Source organism: Schistocerca piceifrons, chromosome 1 (genome assembly GCF_021461385.2).
Source record: "Schistocerca piceifrons isolate TAMUIC-IGC-003096 chromosome 1, iqSchPice1.1, whole genome shotgun sequence".
Classification (NCBI taxonomy): domain Eukaryota; kingdom Metazoa; phylum Arthropoda; class Insecta; order Orthoptera; family Acrididae; genus Schistocerca; species Schistocerca piceifrons.
Genome location: NC_060138.1, coordinates 58538731 through 58556845, shown reverse-complemented (window position 1 = coordinate 58556845; position 18115 = coordinate 58538731). Strand labels below are relative to the sequence as shown.

At 44.4% G+C, this 18115-nt stretch overlaps 1 protein-coding gene across 1 annotated transcript in view; it reads right to left on the bottom strand.

Moving 5' to 3' along the window:
• LOC124776365 (putative uncharacterized protein DDB_G0283431) overlaps positions 1-18115 on the bottom strand; it is a 72687-nt gene that overhangs the window by 17711 nt on the left and 36861 nt on the right. Inside the window, exon 2 of the mRNA XM_047251357.1 lies at positions 8044-8248. Coding sequence (XP_047107313.1) covers positions 8044-8248 — 205 coding nt within the window. The remainder of the gene's footprint in view (positions 1-8043; positions 8249-18115) is intronic.

The window sequence follows — 18115 nt, the reverse complement described above, 5'->3', positions numbered from 1 at the left end:
CTACAGAAAGGGGTTGGTTGTCCCCAAAAAGAGCTTCAAATGAGTGACGTCAAATCACTGGCACTAATAAACTCGAGAATGCGATCGGCCGAGCGCGTGTCATCTGCTATAATGGACGATATATCAGGCGACAGCTGTAGACGGGCGCGTAACGGACTAAAATAGGGGCACTCAATTAAAAGGTGTCTTACCGTCCACAGCTGAGAGCAGTGGGGACAGAGTGGGGGAGGATCGCCGCTTAAAAGATGTCGATGGCTAAAAAGACAGTGCCCTATTCGGAGTCTAGTTAAAATTACCTCCTCCCGACGACGCGTTCGGGAGGAAGAGGTCCAAGCACAAGGAAGAGCTTTAACGTCCCGCAATTTATTATGGGGAAGTGTCGACCAATGTGCGTGCCATAAAAGAACAACACGACGACATAAAACACTCCGTAGATCGGCGAAGGGAATCGATTGAATAGCTGGCCGAAGAAGAGAGACAGCAGTCTTGGCCGCTATATCGGCCGCCTCATTTCAACAGATACCAACGTGTCCTGGGAGCCAGAGGAACACCACCGAGACGCCCCCCAAGTGGAGCAAGCGCAGGCAGTCCTGAATCCGGTGGACCAGAGGGTGGACAGGGTAGAGAGCTTGGAGACTGAGAAGAGAACTGAGAGAATCTGAACGGATAACATACTGTATCGGCTGAGGGCGAAGGATGTATTGGACAGCCTGGAGAACAGCGTAAAGCTCCGCAGAATAAACCTAACACTGGTCGGGAAGCCGAAATCGATTTGGGGTGTCGCCAACAATATTCGCACTCCCTACACCTAACGATGTTTTCGAGCCATCAGTGTAAATAAATGTGGCTTCTTTCATTTGTGCACATAGAGCAGCAAATGCCCGACGATAAACAAGTGAAGGGGTACCATTCTTGGGAAACTGACGGAGGTCACGGGGCAGGCTGGTCCGGGGACGGAGCTAAGGCGGTGCTGTACCCCAAGTTGTCAAGGAAGTTTTAGGAAAGCGGAAGGAAAGAGAATGGAGCAGTTGACGGAAGCGGACTCCCTGTGGTAGTAGGGAGGAATGGCGGCCTGCGTACCCTAAATCCAAGGAGGCGTCGAAAAAAATGTCATGGGCCGGATTAGCAGGCATGGAAGATGGCTAGCATAACGACTCAGGAGGACTGCTCGCCGATTGGACAGCGGAGGTTCAGCAGTCTCAGCATTAAGGCTTTCCACAGGGCTGGTGGAAAAAGCTCCAGACACTTAACGTAATCCACGGTGGTGGATAGGGTCGAGACGCCGCAGAATAGACGGCCGAGCAGAGGAGTAAACTATGCTTCCATAGTCTAATTTCGAGCGCACTAAGGCGCGATAGAGGCGGAGAAGAACCACACGGTGCGCTCCCCAGGAGGTACCATTCAGGACACGGAGGGTGTTGAGGAATTGCAGACAGCGAGCCGAAAGATAGGAAACGTGGGAGGACCAGCACAGTTTTCTGTCAAACATAAGACCCAAGAATTTAGCGACGTCCGAATATTGAAGGTTGACACATCCTAGATGTAAGGAAGGTGGAAGAAACTCCGTACGACGCCAAAAATTAACACAAACGGTGTTATTGGGAGGAAAGCGGAAGCCGGTTTCGATGCTCCAAGAGTGGAGGCGATCGAGACATTCTTTAAGACGTCGTTCGAGAAGGCTGGTCCGTTGAGAGCTGTAGTAGATCGCAAAATCGTCCACAAAGAGTGAGCCTGAGACATCGGGAAGGAGACAGGCCATAATTAGATTTATGGCAATGGCAAACAGTACAACACTCAGCACGGAGCCCTGGGGTACCCCGTTTTCTTGGGAGAAAGTACGGGAGAGAGTAATGTTCACCCGCACTTTAAATGTGCGCTCTGCCATAAATTCGCGAACAAAAAGGGGCAGCCGACCTCGAAAGCCCCAAGAGAGCAGTGTGCGGTGGATGCCTGTCCTTCAACAGGTATCGTATGCTCTCTGCAGATCAAAAAATATTGCTACTGTTTGGCGTTTCCTGATAAAATTGTTCATGATATAAGTGGTGAGAGTAACAAGATGGTCCACTGCAGAACGATGCTTTCGGAAACCGCATTGGGCAGGTGTTAAAAGACTGCGGGACTCCAGCGACCAAACCAAACGGCAATTCACCATACGCTCCAAAACCTTGCATACACTACTCGTGAGAGAGATGGGGTGATAGCTAGAGGGGAGATGTTTGTCCTTTCCAGGTTTTGGAACTGGAACGACGATAGCTTCCCGTCATAGCCTGGGAAAAGTACTGTCGGTCCAAATTCGATTATAAAGGAGGAGGAGGTAACGCAGACTGTGGGTTGATAAATGCAGCAACATTTGGATGTGGATTCCATCCGGTCCTGGGGCGGAGGAGCGAGAAGAAGAGAATGCATGTTGGAGCTCCCGCATGGAGAAAACAGTATTGTAGCTTTCGCGATTTTGAGAGGAGAAAGCAAGAGGTCGCAATACCGCTGCATGTTTCTTCGGGGGAAACGCTGGCGGGTAATTTGAAGAGCTTGATATCTCAGCAAAGTGTTGACCCAATGAGTTAGAAATGGCGACGGGGTCCACTAACGTATCATGCGCGACAGTGAGCCCAGAGACCGTGGAGAAACCTGGCGCGCCTGATAACCGTCGAAGCCGACTCCAAACTTCCGCGGAGGGAGTAAAGGTGTTAAATGAGCTAGTAAAGAATTACCAGCTTGCCTTCTTGCTATCGCGGATAACGCGACGGCATCGCACACGGAACTGCTTATAGAGGATACAGTTGGCCAAAGTAGGATGGTGGCGGAAAACGTGAAGAGCACGTCGCCGCTCACGTATTGCATCACGACATGCCTCGTTCCACCATGGAACTAAGGGACGCTGGGGCAACTCGGAGGTGCGTGGTATTGAACGTTCCGCAGCTGTAAGAACAGCGTGCTGGAGTGCCTTCAACACAGGGGTGATCAAATCGGACGGACTGAAAATGGGGGAGAACAAAGCGGTCATGGGGACGCAGCTTTGTTTCCTGAGGACAGAAGATGACCGGCGAGTAGGATCGTGTGAAGGATCGACAATTCATCCCGACTGGATCGAATGCCGCGGATATTCCAGTGGATAATGGACATAGGGAGAACAGAAAATGGAGGAATGTGACGAAGGTTGCCGTCAACTCAACGACTGCTCAGAGCTTGCGACCGACAGCATGGAGTGGCTCTCAGCTGAAGGCAGAAGATCCTGGTCCATAGATTGTTCAGGAGCAGCTCCTGCCACCAGCGATGGGCCTGTTGATCGGCCGACAGCAGTGCGCCTCAGAGACACAGAAGACGGCCGAGGGCGGTTACTGCCAGGTTTTCCTGTAGAAGAGACACGCCGTGGCGGAGAAGGAGAGGAACTGGGTTTCTTATTAGCCTTCTTTGAAACAAGATGTTTAGATGATGGAGGAACCGATGGTTATGAGTAGGCGAACGTGGGGAGGCTGAATGGGCGATCTTTGCGCTGGCCGATCTGACGACCGTGGCACTAAAGGTGAGGTCGCAAGTCTGCGTGGCCGCCTGCTTTGTTGGCCGAGGAGAGGCAAGGACAGTGCTGTATTTTCGTGTCTGAGGCACGGTGGATTGTAGACTGGCAGCAAAGGTCGACACCTATTCATTCACTCTGATTTCCTGAATGAGCTTTTCGTCTTTAAAAATGGGGCAATCTCGAGAGGAAGCAGCGTGGTCACCCACACAGTTGATGCAACGAGGGGGTGGAGGTGGACAAGCACCCTCATGGGCATCCTTGCCACACGTAACACATTTGGCTGGGTTGGAACAGGACTGGCTGGTGTGATTGAACCGCTGACACCGATAGCAATGCGTAGGGTTTGGGACGTAAGGGCGAACGGAAATTATCTCATAGTCTGCTTTGATTTTCGATGGGAGTTGAACTTTGTCAAATGTCAATAAGACAGTACGGGTTGGAATGATGTTCATGTCAACCCTTTTCATGACTCTATGAACAGCCGTTACGCCCTGGTCAGACAGGTAATGTTGAATTTCCTCGTCGGATAATCCGTCGAGGGAGCGTGTATAAACGACCCCACGTGATGAATTTAAAGTGCGGTGCGGTTCCACCCGGACAGGGAGGGTGTGTAGCAGTGAAGAACGCAGCAATTTTTGGGCCTGGAGGGCACTGACTGTTTCTAACAACAAGGTGCCATATCGTAATCTGGAAAAAAACTTTACAGGACCTGCAATTGCGTCGACACCTTTCTGAATAATGAAAGGGTTGACCGTGGAGAAGTCGTGACCTTCATCAGACTGAGAAACCACAAGGAACTGTGGCAACGATGGAAGGACTGTCTGTGGCTGAGACTCATTGAACTTACGCTTGTGAGCAGACATAGTAGAAGAGGAAACCATTGGGAAAGTATCCCCCACGAATACCGGCGTCTCCAATGGCGCGTTCCTCCCTTGTGGGGGCCCTCTCTGAGGGCACTCCTGCCTTAGGTGATTGTTCACACCTCAGCTCACACCTCCCAAGAAACGGATGGAGGGACCAATCGGTACTTTCGGAAGGTATCAGCTCGGGTAATCACCCCTCCCTGGGCCTCGCCGTTACCAGGGGGCATGTACGTGTCCTACCTGTCTACCCAGGGCATGGAATTACGCGTTGCCCCATCACCGGCTATGCATGGAAACGCGTGGGTCGGCCTTCAGACACGTACAGGGAGGAAAAAGGAGAAAGCGAAAAAACAAAGGGAAAGGAAGGAAGAGAGGTCTCAAACGCCGCAGCGGAGTAAAGGGCAAAGGGAAGAGGTAAGGAAAAGAGAGGAGGTAAGGAAAAGAGAAGGACAAAGGAAGGACAAAGACTTGAAAGCGGAGAAAGCAAAGAATTTGTTACAGTTTCGGTCGTCCGTCTCCGGACGTAGGCACAAAACATACTCCCAGAGGGGGAGAAAGGGAAGGAAAGAGGAGGTGGTGAGGGGGGGGTGAAGATGGGGGATGGGGAAGGATGTGGAAAGGGAAGGTATGCAGCCCGTAAAGGAAGGAAGGCCACATTAGCTCAGGGTCCCGTGCTTGCTACACACGTATCCACAGAAGAGTTGTGGACCCCCTGGAGGGGGGGGGGTTATTGGGTGTAGATCTACTTACTGTCTTGTAGTTGTCAGAGTTCTCTGTACATGGTCTTCTACTGCATCATTGGCATCTGTTACATTTTTATTTTAGGAGTTGTTTTGACTCCAAATCTGCTGCACCAGATTTCAAAATGCAGTGATTGAAGCTGCAGATATCATTCATCACAAAAATGTCTTGCAGTTGAGCAGTGCATGTAGCCCAGTGTCTATAGCGGCGTCAGACTCAGTAGAAATTTTGAAGCATATTTTGACATACTTTTGCTTAGAGCATACAACACCGTGCCGTAGTTTTTGGTGATTTGTAAAAAAACTCCTGCTTTTGTATCAGGCAGTGTTCAATTCTTTCATCTGTCCACCCACCGAAACAATTTTAGCACCAGCACATTGAGGCACACACGTCGTACTTTTCCACGTCTTATTTCTATTGTTACCTTTTGTTGCCTGCGAAACGTCAAGAGAGACTACACTTCTTGAGGAATGTGTTTATCTTCCCATGGCAAACAGCCATAGAATAGCAAATGCGTAGCCATCTGGCAGAACAACTCGCTGATGATCTCCCTGCAGGTTCCCCCTTGACTATACATTGTCAAATTCCATGGTTGGTGCTTCTCAAGAGTGCATCGTTGAATGTACATATTACACCAATAATTTTTAATTCGACGACACTAATGGCATTTCCGAAGTTCTGAAAACTGTACTCCAGGTCCCCTCTTTCATTATCTCTGGGGATGGGAATCCTATAGCATTTATCCAAACGTATCTCTGTTCAGAATTAAACGTGTTTAATTTTTCGCAATTTTCGGGTAACTTACGTTTCTTGGACCTGTTTGCACAAGAGAAATTGTTTGTTCCAGCTACCGTATTCTGAAATTGTGTGCCCTGTTTTTATAAATCCGAACGAGATGGGCGTAACACACAATTCTACCTTTTCTAATTTTTACATTTAGTTGTTCAATGTTCTTGTACAGGTTTTCGTTGTTCCTGTTCCTATATTCATCCCTTTGTTTTATCCATCCTAATACCTTTTTGCGTATACATACAGTGGAAAGAGAGTAAAATATTCAGTCAAACGGCTGGATTTGATAGGAACAGAATAAAAATAAAACAACATTCTGCTTTTGTTACTGTAGGCTGCAGTTTGAAAGGAAACTCATTTGAGTACAGAAGTATGCAAGAAGTATTCAAAGTCCATCTTCCTTGCCTGAGTATATTTGCCTTCCTATCACAGCCGTTCTCCTGTATGCCCATATTACATGGCTAAAATTTGTATTTGTCACATAACTCTGGGTCAAATTACGAACGAAAAAGAAAATTACGATAGCTGTTGGTATCTTCCGGTGTACTTTTATTACGAGCCTAAAATATTAAATTATTTCCAAGAAGTATGATGATAATGTTAGGGTTTTGCAATTTCTCGTTTCTTCATATTAGAGTAACTATGCACTACACTCCATGTTGTGGAGAAACTTACCACTGCAGTAGCACTTCTTAATTATAGACGTTCACACGAAAATACTTTAAGAGACTTGCCAGGATGCGTGAGACCAGATAGTAACACTGTGTCGCAAGCTTCATATTAACCTTATGTCCTCTGAATTGATATAAATCACTTGTTAAAAGTGGTAAGATTAGTTGAGAAAATAGCTTAAGACAATTTTACCCCAGAGTGAACTCAGTGCTTTCCCAATAGACACTGAGGAGACAAAGAAACTGGTACACTGGCCCCGTGAAGGGCCCCCTCAAGCACGCGGAAGTGCCGCAACAAGACGTGGCATGGATCAGTGTCTGAAACAGTACTGGAGCGAACTGACACCATATATCCCGCAGGGCTGTGTATAAATCCGTAAGAGTGCAACGAGGTGGAGATCTCTTCTGAACGGCACGTTGCAATGCATCCCAGATATACTCAATAATTTTAACTGTCCAACAAACACACTCTCATGGGAGTGTTCCTGGAGTCACTCTGTAGCAATTCTGGACGTGTGGCGCATCGCATTGTTCTGCTGCAGTTGCCCAAGTCCTTCGGAATGCACAATGGACGTGAAAGGATGCAGCTGATCAGATAGGATGCTTACCTATGTGTCGCCTGTCAGAGAAGTATTTAGACGTATCAGGGGTCGCATATCACTCCAACTGTACACGCTTCAGACCATTACACAGCTTCCACAAGCTGGAACAGGCTCCTGCTGATATTCAGGCTCCATGGATTCATGAGGTTGCCTCTAGACCCGTACACGTCCGTCCACTCGATGCAATGTGAGAAAACGACTCGTCCGACAAGGCAACGTGTTTCCGTGTCGTGTGGTTATCAAGAGTACATGAGTGGTCCTTCTACTCCGAAAACCCATATCGATGATTTTTCGTTGAATCGTTCACACACTGACGCTTGATGGTGGCCCAACATTGGAATCGGCAGAAATATGCGGAAGGATTGCACTTCTGACACGTTGAACGATTCTCTTCAGTCGCCGTTGGACTCGTTCTTTCAAGATCTTTTCCGGTGGCAGTGGTCGGAGATTTGATGATTTACCGAATTCCTGACATTCACGGTACACTCGTGAAATGGTCGTACGGGAAAATCCGCCCTTCATCGCTACGTCGGAGATGCTGTGTACCATCGCTCGTGCGGCGACTCTAACACCAAGATCAGACTCGCTTAAATCTCAATAACCTGCCATGGAAGCAGCAATAACGGATCAACAACTGAGCCACACACTTGTTTTCTTATATACCACAGCGCCGTATTCTGCATGTTTCCATATCCCTGTATGTGAATACGCATGCCTATACCAGTTTCTTTGGCACTTCAGTGTATACTGCAACGCATTTTGTCAGTGTAATAATTATAAGATCCTGCACGTTAAAGCGTACATTTGAGCAAATACGGAAAACGTAACTGCCTTGGTCGTTATCGTCGTTGTCGTTGTACTTGTCGTTGTCGTTGTACTTGTCGTTGTCGTTGTACTTGTCGTTGTCGTTGTACTTGTCGTTGTCGTTGTACTTGTCGTTGTCGTTGTACTTGTCGTTGTCGTTGTACTTGTCGTTGTCGTTGTACTTGTCGTTGTCGTTGTACTTGTCGTTGTCGTTGTACTTGTCGTTGTCGTTGTTGTCGTCCTCGTTATCGTCGTTGCATGCTGGTGGTAGTTGTCAGTGACCACGGCATTAGTCATCCGATCTACACCAGTTCTCCAATTCGTGTATGACGTTATCACTTCAGCTGCAGCTAATGAATGACCGTTATAAATCTTCGTTACGTGTTCTTCAGCTCTTCATTGCGCTGATAAACTAGTTTCCTTATTGACAGTGCCAATGAGTTTATGCCAAACATATTTCCTCATAAGAGGTTGTGTATCAAAAGTCCAGCATTGCTTCCGTCCTGGAATTATTCTCTGACGTTCTTCTTACGGTATGGCATGTTCTATTAATAAAAATCGACTTTTTGTTTACCTTAGACTATCAATAAAATAAACAATGCAAAGATTCTCCGCAGAATCGGCGTGGACAGCAACACGTGAAAAATACATAATAGAAGAGGGGACGAGATTATAATGCCTGCTGTCCTATCTTCCGTTGCAGTAGAGAGAGAAGCAGAAGGCAAAACTGCAGAGGAACACAGATACCGCAATACATTCGATGTTCCTTTAACTCGACACAAAACAACGCATCATGCGAAAACATTAAGGGGACGTCTCTCTATGCTGCAACTGGCCACCTCCTAACCATCCCTCCTACGTGGGAGATAGCAGTTTTGTATTTTCAAGTAGGAACTTAATTGCAAAATGCCGGCCGCTATGGCCGAGCCGTTCTAGGCGCTTCAGTCTGGAACCGCGCGACCGGCCATGGATGTGTGTTACGTCCTTAGAACAACTTAAACCTAACTAACCTAAGTTCAGGGGACTGATGACCTCAGATGTTAAGTCCCATAGTGCTCAGAGCCATTTGAACCATTAATTGCAAAAATGCGCACACTTAGTATTTGTCGATTTCACTGCCATCTGCAACGAGTAGTAAACAATGAATTGAGTAAGCCGTACGCACTTTCTGACGTAGAAATCCAATATGCCACAAAAATGAGGAGCTACTCAGTTGACAATGGGGAGTTGATGCCGCACACGCAGGATGGATGTTCAATGTTCAGGACATGGGTAACAACCAATAGGCTGATGCCCTTTATAGTAACATTAACTATTCGCTTGAAACGTTTTTCTCGTGTGAATGCGTCGTTTTCAAGATATTTAGTTGCCCCAGGTTAAACAAACATCCTACATACAGCAGATAACAGAAGACATGGTGTTTACGTCCTACTCTGAGATGAAGTAGTTCACAGAGGAGCAGAATTCGAAGTCGTGTAGAGCAAAATCGTATTACTCGAAAGGCATCCCAATTCAAAAAGTCCTCTACATATGTTCGTCAGTTGCTCACCTTCAATTTCTTTAATGTGTCATTCTTTGTATAGATGTGGTGTTCACACGTAAAGTAGCTTGGGGCAGGTGTCCAAGGTTATTTTAAGAACAAACAATAACGGAAAGTTTTTTTCGAAATGTCATTTTTCTTTGTTGCAAGAATCGTTACATTACGAAAATTGACGTAACACACTGTTATTGAGTGATGAGAACTCGTCACCAGTCTTGTTACACATTTGATATGTCTTGACCGATTTCGGTAGTAGAACATCATCATATTGCCGCGTTGTGTAAAAATCATAACACAAATAGTCTGGTTTTCGTGTGCGGTGTTCAAGGTCAAATCCAAAAGCAATGATTGAAAACATGGTGCCGATTACCTGGACGAAGTACGATGAAGAGGCGCGACATGCTGCGTATAATATACTTTCGTCTTTCTCGATTTTGCTCTGAATCCATATTCTACACTCTTTGCTCAGTTGATTGCATTCAGCGAGTCCTGTAACACTTATTCAGTTTCACTGTGAATGGCAGCATAATTAGCGAATCTTATCAATGACCGCTTTCCACATCTCAGTTTCAATGCCAGTTTTGAACCTTTATTTTTATTTCCGTCATTGCTTCTTCGCTGTATAGATTGAACAGCAGGGGCGAATGATTGCATCCCTGTCGTACACCTATTTGAATCCGAACTGTTACTGCACCCTCTTGCTTCTCCTACATATTATATATTACCCGCTTTCTCATGTAGCTTCGTCATATTTTTCTCAGAGGCAATATATAATGGAGCAAGATGTTCATAACTAACACTTTTTCAAGGTTCACGTGTTCTATGAATGAGTCTTTATTTTCAGCATTGATAATGAAAAAAATCATAAACACAACCCCAGAACTACCTCTAGCGTATTAACTTTACCTAAAGACAAACCGTGCGTCCGTAGGAGATTTTCAGTTATCTTACCCATTCTTCTGTATTGTTTTTCTTCTTAGCAACTTGAATGCATGAGGATGTGCAATAGTTCTCGCACTTAATATCATCCACACGTTAGCTAAGATTACAATTTTGTCGAAAGTTTGATGGTATGTCTTTAATCAGATAAATACTACGCATCAACTGCAGTAGTGGTTTCGTTGCCATTCGCTCAACGGGTTTATAAATTTCCAGAAATTTCTTTCCCATACCCTCTCAAAGGCGTTAATGTAATCAACAACTTTATTTCAAATTCTGAGAGATCCATCTCATTAGGAAAACGCTATCACTATAGGACATATCCTAATCGGGGCGTTCGTTCTTATTCTTTACAAGGAATGTAATGTAAATGAGTCGTTGGTGGCCATTTGCGTTATCCAGAAATGAATCTATCAGCTGAAGTCTGAAAGTGTGGTTCCTTAGAACAATTTTCATTATTTACAGTTTCCTGTCTCGAATATTATTTGCTACTGAAAATGTGTGACATACCTCTCTATGACCAGTTAAAAAGAAAGAGACTACCACATACCTACACTTTCTGTATACGATAAGTGAAAGCTGGGAATGGCGTGTACTAATCAGAAACATAACCATCAGCATACTTATGTTCCTCATTCCCTTATGTGTATTTATTTGCGTGGACGGGCTGCAGGAGTTGCTACCACTGTTCCTCAATGTAAGCATGACACTGCCGCCGAGATCGGACGTCATAAACATGCACCACATATCGCCATATAGGCGAGTGTTTGTGATTTACTAGCCCACTAAGCTGAAGCACACATCGTTATTGCGACCGTTTACATGTTCTGACGTAGCCTCGGTTAAGGCTCTCGCCTGCACGACTGCCTCCATTAGTCATCAACAGCACATTTCTGTCCACAGCAGACAGATCGATTGGGAAGCTGTACAGTGAATGAAGAGCCACGTCCGTCAATTGCTCCGCTGGAAGCGTGATTTTCGTATAGTTGTGGAGTCAGCGGGAGAGAAAACGGGTGGTTTTCAAACCTACAGAAAGTAGCACTAAATGTTATGCGCAGTCCTCCACAGTAACTGTAATATAAAAGTGTATGAAAATTTTGTGTATGGGGTATACGGTGACTTCCCTGTTCTCATCTCTTACTCCAGTTACAAAATCATGGCTACACTGAAAAAGGTCTTTTCTTTGGTTCTTCTAACCACTTAGCTCTATTAACTCCCGTTACTGAACTGAATGATAATCTTAACTTTAAATTTTCAGTACTGTGGCCTAGCGATTGTGTATGTAATTTTGTAGCACGTTGTTTGATAGGGTCCACTGTGGTATCCTTACAGATACGAATGTTGTCAGATCAACCCAAATTTTTCCTCGCTGGTGTCATTTTTTCGAAGTCGGAGAGAAAAGTTTCGATGGTCATCCACGGAAGTTAAATTAACAGCACTCACCAGACAGTTTTCGTGGTGATAACTGCTTTACATATGGTAAGTCATGGTTATATAGGTGAAGAACTGCTACCCCACAGCACTTTGTATTTATGACTTATAGCTACATCTATGCTCCAGTTTTGAAGTTGTAGGATCTGTTAGTGTGTGTAACAAATTACCTGGCCCTAGCTTCGCAAAGAATGCAGCAGGGGAGGAGACATTTGGGGTTGTGTGGGATGCAGAAAGCAAAGGAAAACACTGCATTATAGACACGTAACGTGTATCCACAGGACATGTGGCCTATATTTGAAGAAGTGTCATGATGATCTCTCCATTGGCAAAAGATTCCGGAATAGTCCCCCATTGGGATTTCCGGGAGGGGACTGCCAAGGGGGAGGTTACCATAAGAAAAAGATTGAATAATCAACGAAAGGATAACATTCTGCGAATCGGGGCGTGGAATGTCAGAAGCTTGAACGTGGTAGGGAAACTAGAAAATCTGAAAAGGGAAATGCAAAGGCTCAATCTAGATATAGTAGGGGTCAGTGAAGTGAAGTGAAGTGGAAGGAAGACAAGGATTTCTGGTCAGATGAGTAAAGGGTAATATCAGCAGCAGCAGAAAATGGTATAACAGGTGTAGGATTCGTTATGAATAGGAAGGTAGGGCAGAGGGTGTGTTACTGTGAGCAGTTGAGTGACCGGGTTGTTCTAATCAGAATCGACATCAGACCAACACCGACAACGATAGTTCAGGTATACATGCCGACGTCGCAAGCTGAAGATGAACAGATAGAGAAAGTGTATGAGGATATTGAAAGGGTAATGCAGTATGTAAAGGGGGACGAAAATCTAATGGTCATGGGCGACTGGAATGCAGTTGTAGGGGAAGGAGTAGAAGAAAAGGTTACAGGAGAATATGGGCTTGGGACAATGAATGAAAGAGGAGAAAGACTAATTGAGTTCTGTAACAAGTTTCAGCTAGTAATAGCGAATACCCTGTTCAACAATCTCAAGAGGAGGAGGTATACTTGGAAAAGGCCAGGAGATACGGGAAGATTTCAGTTAGATTACATCATGGTCAGACAGAGATTCCGAAATCAGATACTGGAGTGTAAGGAGTACCCAGGAGCAGATAGAGACTCAGATCACAATATAGTAGTGATGCAGAGTAGGCTGAAGTTCAAGACATAAGTCAGGAAGAATCAATATGCAAAGAAGTGGGATACGGAAGTACTAAGGAATGACGAGATACGTTTGAAGTTATCTAAAGCTATAGATACAGCAATATAGAAGAGGAATGGACATCTCTAAAAAGGGCCATCACAGAAGTTGGGAAGGGAAACATAGGTACAAAGAAGGAAGCTGCGAAGAAACCATGGGTAACAGAAGAAATACTTCTGTTGATTGATGAAAGGAGGAAATACAAACATGTTGCGGGAAAATCAGGAATACAGAAATACAAGACGCTGAGGAATGAAATAAATAGGAAGTGCAGGGAAGCTAAGACGAAATGGCTGCAGGAAAAATGTGAAGACATCGGAAAAGATATGATTGTCGGAAGGACAGTCTCAGCATACAGGAAAGTCAAAACATCCTTTGGTGACATTAAAAGCAACGGTGGTAACATTAAGAGTGCAACGGGAATTCCACTGTTAAATGCAGAGGAGAGAGCAGATAGGTGGAAAGAATACTTTGAAAGCCTCTATGAGGGTGAAGATTTGTCTGATGTGACAGAAGAAGAAACAGGAGTCGATTTAAAAGAGATAGGGGATCCAGTATTAGAATCGGAATTTAAAAGAGCTTTGGAGGACTTACGGTCAAATAAGGCAGAAGGGATAGATAACATTCCATCAGAATTTCTAAAATCATTGGGGGAAGTGGCAACAAAACGACTACTCATGTTGGTGTGTACAATATATGAGTCTGGCGATATACCATCTGACTTTCGGAAAAGCATCATCCACACAATTCCGAAGACGGCAAGACCTGACAAGTGCGAGAATTATCGCACAATCAGCTTAACAGCTCATGCATCGAAGCTGCTTACAAGAATAATATACATAAGAATGGAAAAGAAAATTGAGAATGCGCTACGTGACGATGAGTTTGGCTTTAGGAAAAGTAAAGGGACGAGAGAGGCAATTCTGACGTTACGGCTAACAATGGAAGCAAGGCTAAAGAAAAATCAAGACACTTTCATAGGGTTTGTCGACCTGGAAAAACCGTTCGACAATATAAAATGGTGCAAGTTGTTCCAGATTCAGAAAAAAGGAGGGGTAAGCTATAGGGAGAGACGGGTCATATACAATATGTACAACAACCAAGAGGGAATAATAAGAGTGGACGATCAAGAACGAAGTGCTCGTATTAAGAAGGGTGTAAGACAAGGCTGTAGCCTTTCGCCCCTACTCTTCAATCTGTACATCGAGGAAGCAATGATGGAAGTAAAAGAAAGGTTCAGGAGTGGAATTAAAATACAAGGTGAAAGGATATCAATGATACGATTCGCTTATGACATTGCTGAATGAAAGTGAAGAAGAATTAAATGATCTGCTGAACGGAATGAACAGTCTAATGAGTGCACAGTATGGTTTGAGAGTAAATCGGAGAAAGACGAAGGTAATGAGAAGTAGTAGAAATGAGAACTGCGAGAAACTTAACATCAGGATTGATGGTCACGAAGTCAATGAAGTAAAGGAATTCTGCTACCTAGGCAGTAAAATAAAAAATGACGGACGGAGCAAGGAGGACATCAAAAGCAGACTTGCTATGGCAATAAAGGAATTTCTGGCCAAGAGAAGTCTACTAATATCAAATACCGGCCTTAATTTGAGGAAGAAATTTCTGAAGATGTACGTCTGGAGTACAATATTGCATGGTAGTGAAACATGGACTGTAGGAAAACCGGAACAGAAGAGAATCGAAGCATTTGAGATATGGTACTATAGACGAATGTTGAAAATTAGGTGGACTGATAAGGTAAGGAACGAGGAGGTTCTACGCAGAATCGAAGAGGAAAGGAATATGTGGAAAACATTGATAAGGAGAAGGGACAGGATGATAGGACATCTGCTAAGACATGAGGAATGACGTCCATGGTACTAGGGGGAGCTGTAGAGGGAAAAACTGTAGAGGACGACAGAGATTGGTATACGCCAAGCAAATAATTGAGGACGTAGGTTGCAAGTGCTACTCTGAGATTAAGAGGTTAGCACAGGAAAGGAATTCGTGGCGGGCCGCATCAAACCAGTCAGTAGACTGATAACCAAAAAGAAAGAAAAAAAAAAAGGGTTCCCCAGCGGATGGAACGGCGCAGTAGGGGCGCCGTCATGCAACGCTTCCTCGTAGAAATTTTAAGCTCAGGCGAACAAGCCCGCAAACTATCGTATTTCGAGGTTATGACTGTCTGACCAACAATTTCAAAATTACCGGATTTCAGAACTAGTAACATCTAATAAGAGTACTGGAAATAAAAAAAGTACCACCTAATCTAAGCATCAGTCAAAGGAAATTAGGAATGCAGGCACACACGCAAGAAGAAATCTCCAAGACAAAGAAGGGATATATGCAGTCGATAAGACAGCATAACCGATACTGACTATGTGCAATAAGTAGACTACCATTGAGACAGTCGATTGCTGACCTTCCGTTTACTTTGTGTCGTCAAAGTGAAAGAGCCGAGTCCCATCGTCACCAATGATTTCGTTCGAACTATTTGTTAATAAATACCCTCAGACTTCAAGACGAATATAATAATTCCAATCTCAAAGAAAGCAGGCGTTGACAGATGTGAAAATTACCGAACTATCTGTTTAATAAGCCACAGCTGCAAAATACTAACGCGAATTCTTTACAGACGAATGGAAAAACTGGTAGAAGCCGACCTCGGCGAAGATCAGTTTGGATTCCAAGAAATGTTGGAACACGTGAGGCAATATTGACCCTACGACTTATCTTAGAAGGAAGGTTCAGGAAAGGCAAACCTACGTTTCTAGCATTCGAAGACTTACAGAAAGCTTTTGACAATGTTGACTGGAATACTCTGTTTCAAATTCTAAAGGTGGCAGGGGTAAAATACAGGAAGCGAAAGGCTATTTACAATTTGTACAGAAACCAGATGGCAGTCTCAAGAGTCGAGGGGCATGAAAGGGAGGCAGTGGTTGGAAAGGGAGTGAGACAGGTTAGTAGCCTCTCCCCGATGTTATTCAATCTGTATATTGAGCAAGCAGTAAAGGAAACAAAAGAAAAATTCGGAGTAGGTATTAAAATCCGTGGACCAGAAATAAAAACGTTGAGGTTCGCCGATGACATTGCTGTCTCTGACAGAATTACAAAGGACTTGGAAGAGCAGTTGAACGGAATGGACAGTGTCTTGAAAGCAGGATATAAGATGAACATCAACAAAAGCAAAACGAGGATAATGGAATGTAGTCAAATTAAATCGGGTGATGCTGAGGGAATTAGATTAGGAAATGAGACACTTACAGTAGTAAAGAAGTTTTGATATTTGGGGAGCAAAATAACTGATGATGGTCGAAGTAGAGAGGATATAAAATGTAGACTGGCAATGGCAAGGAAAGCGTTTCTGAAGAATAGAAATTTGTTAACGTCAAGTATAGATTTAAATGTCAAGTATAGATTTAAATGTCAGGAAGTCGTTTCTGAAAGTATTTGTATGGAGTGTAGCCCTGTATGGAAGTGAAACATGGACGATAAATAGTTTGGACAAGAAGAGAATAGGATCTTTCGAAATGTGGTGCTATTAAAGAATGCTGAAGATTAGATGGGTAGATCACATAACTTATGAGGAGGTATTGTATAGAATTGAGAAGAGGAGTTTTTGGCACGACTTCTCGATTCCACACTTTACCCCTGCATTGGAAAACACACTAACCAATGGACGTAAATTTGCAATATCTTCAGGTGTACGGCCTGCTGCAGCAAAATCGACCAAATAGTTGAAACAGTTTGGCACTGCAGCAGTCAGCTGTTCCAAATACCGTCGGCAAATGACGGGTGTGGAAGCACTGTCAGAAGGAAAACGCAAATGAGTACTTACTACACACACTATTTGAGGTTCTTGATCGAACGATTTTTGAAGATATGCGTCACGCAAATCAATTTTCGAAAAGTAGCGTCCAGCGCCTAATTTTTGCATGAGATCCTCTGGGCGTGGCACTGCATAAGCGTCAGTTGCAGGCTGTGGGTTGACTGTAGAATTCAAGTTACCATAGAGGCGAATGCGACCTGAAGGTTTGGGGAGCTTCTCCAATGCACTTGCCCATTGACTAGCTGATATGGGCTTAATAACTCCGATATCTCGCAATTCTTCACGTTCAGCTGCGAATTTGTCCCATAATGCAATGGGAATAGTTATGGCTAGGCAAAATTTCGGCTGAGCATTGGCTCTGAGTAGTACGTGCAACAAAATTGCTAGCGTTGACTAAACCTTCAGAAAGGGGTTCCGGGAACTCTTTTAGCAAGCGAGCTACTCGGTCTTTTGCATTGAATGCAGACACTGACAACACATTTTTCTATGTGTTGAAGCCAAACGACTCAGATTAATAAAGACCAAATATGTTCTCAAGTTTGTGTGACTGTAGCACCATAAAAGTCATTGTTCGCAAATGCGAGTGATGCATGGCAGGTGAAGTTCATGTTCAGAGAATGAGAATGTCTTGTCCATTATAATCCGTTAGGTGCGTGCTAGGTTTTGACAGCGGTGTTGTGTGATGATAGACATGGGTGCCTCTGACAAACTGAAATTTCGCACATTTCCCGTACAGAAGTAAATGAACAAAAAGTTCGTTTGAGTGGTGTATCATTGAAGAAACTGCACTCTTGCTAGGTTTGCTGACGCCTGTTGTAGACTTTGCTTATACTGCATTAATGACATGGCCCGAATTCTTGTTTGTTCCGCTACAAACATACGGAATGTACGAGGGTTATTCCAAAAGTAAGGTCCGATCGGTCGCGAAATGGAAACGACTATGAAAATCCGATAAAGCTTTGCACAGATGTGTTGGGTAGTGTCTCTAGTATAACCCCAGTTAGCATCACGTCGCTCCTCTCATTTCTGAGCTCGCAGTGAGTGCGTAAAGATGTCTAGAAAATAGTGTCCGCCGCCAAGTACGAGGGCCTGGTGAGAAATTTCGCCTGAAGCTATGCAGCCAACATTATATAACTGTCGTGCTGTTTCGTCTTCACGACAATTCTCAGCCGAATTC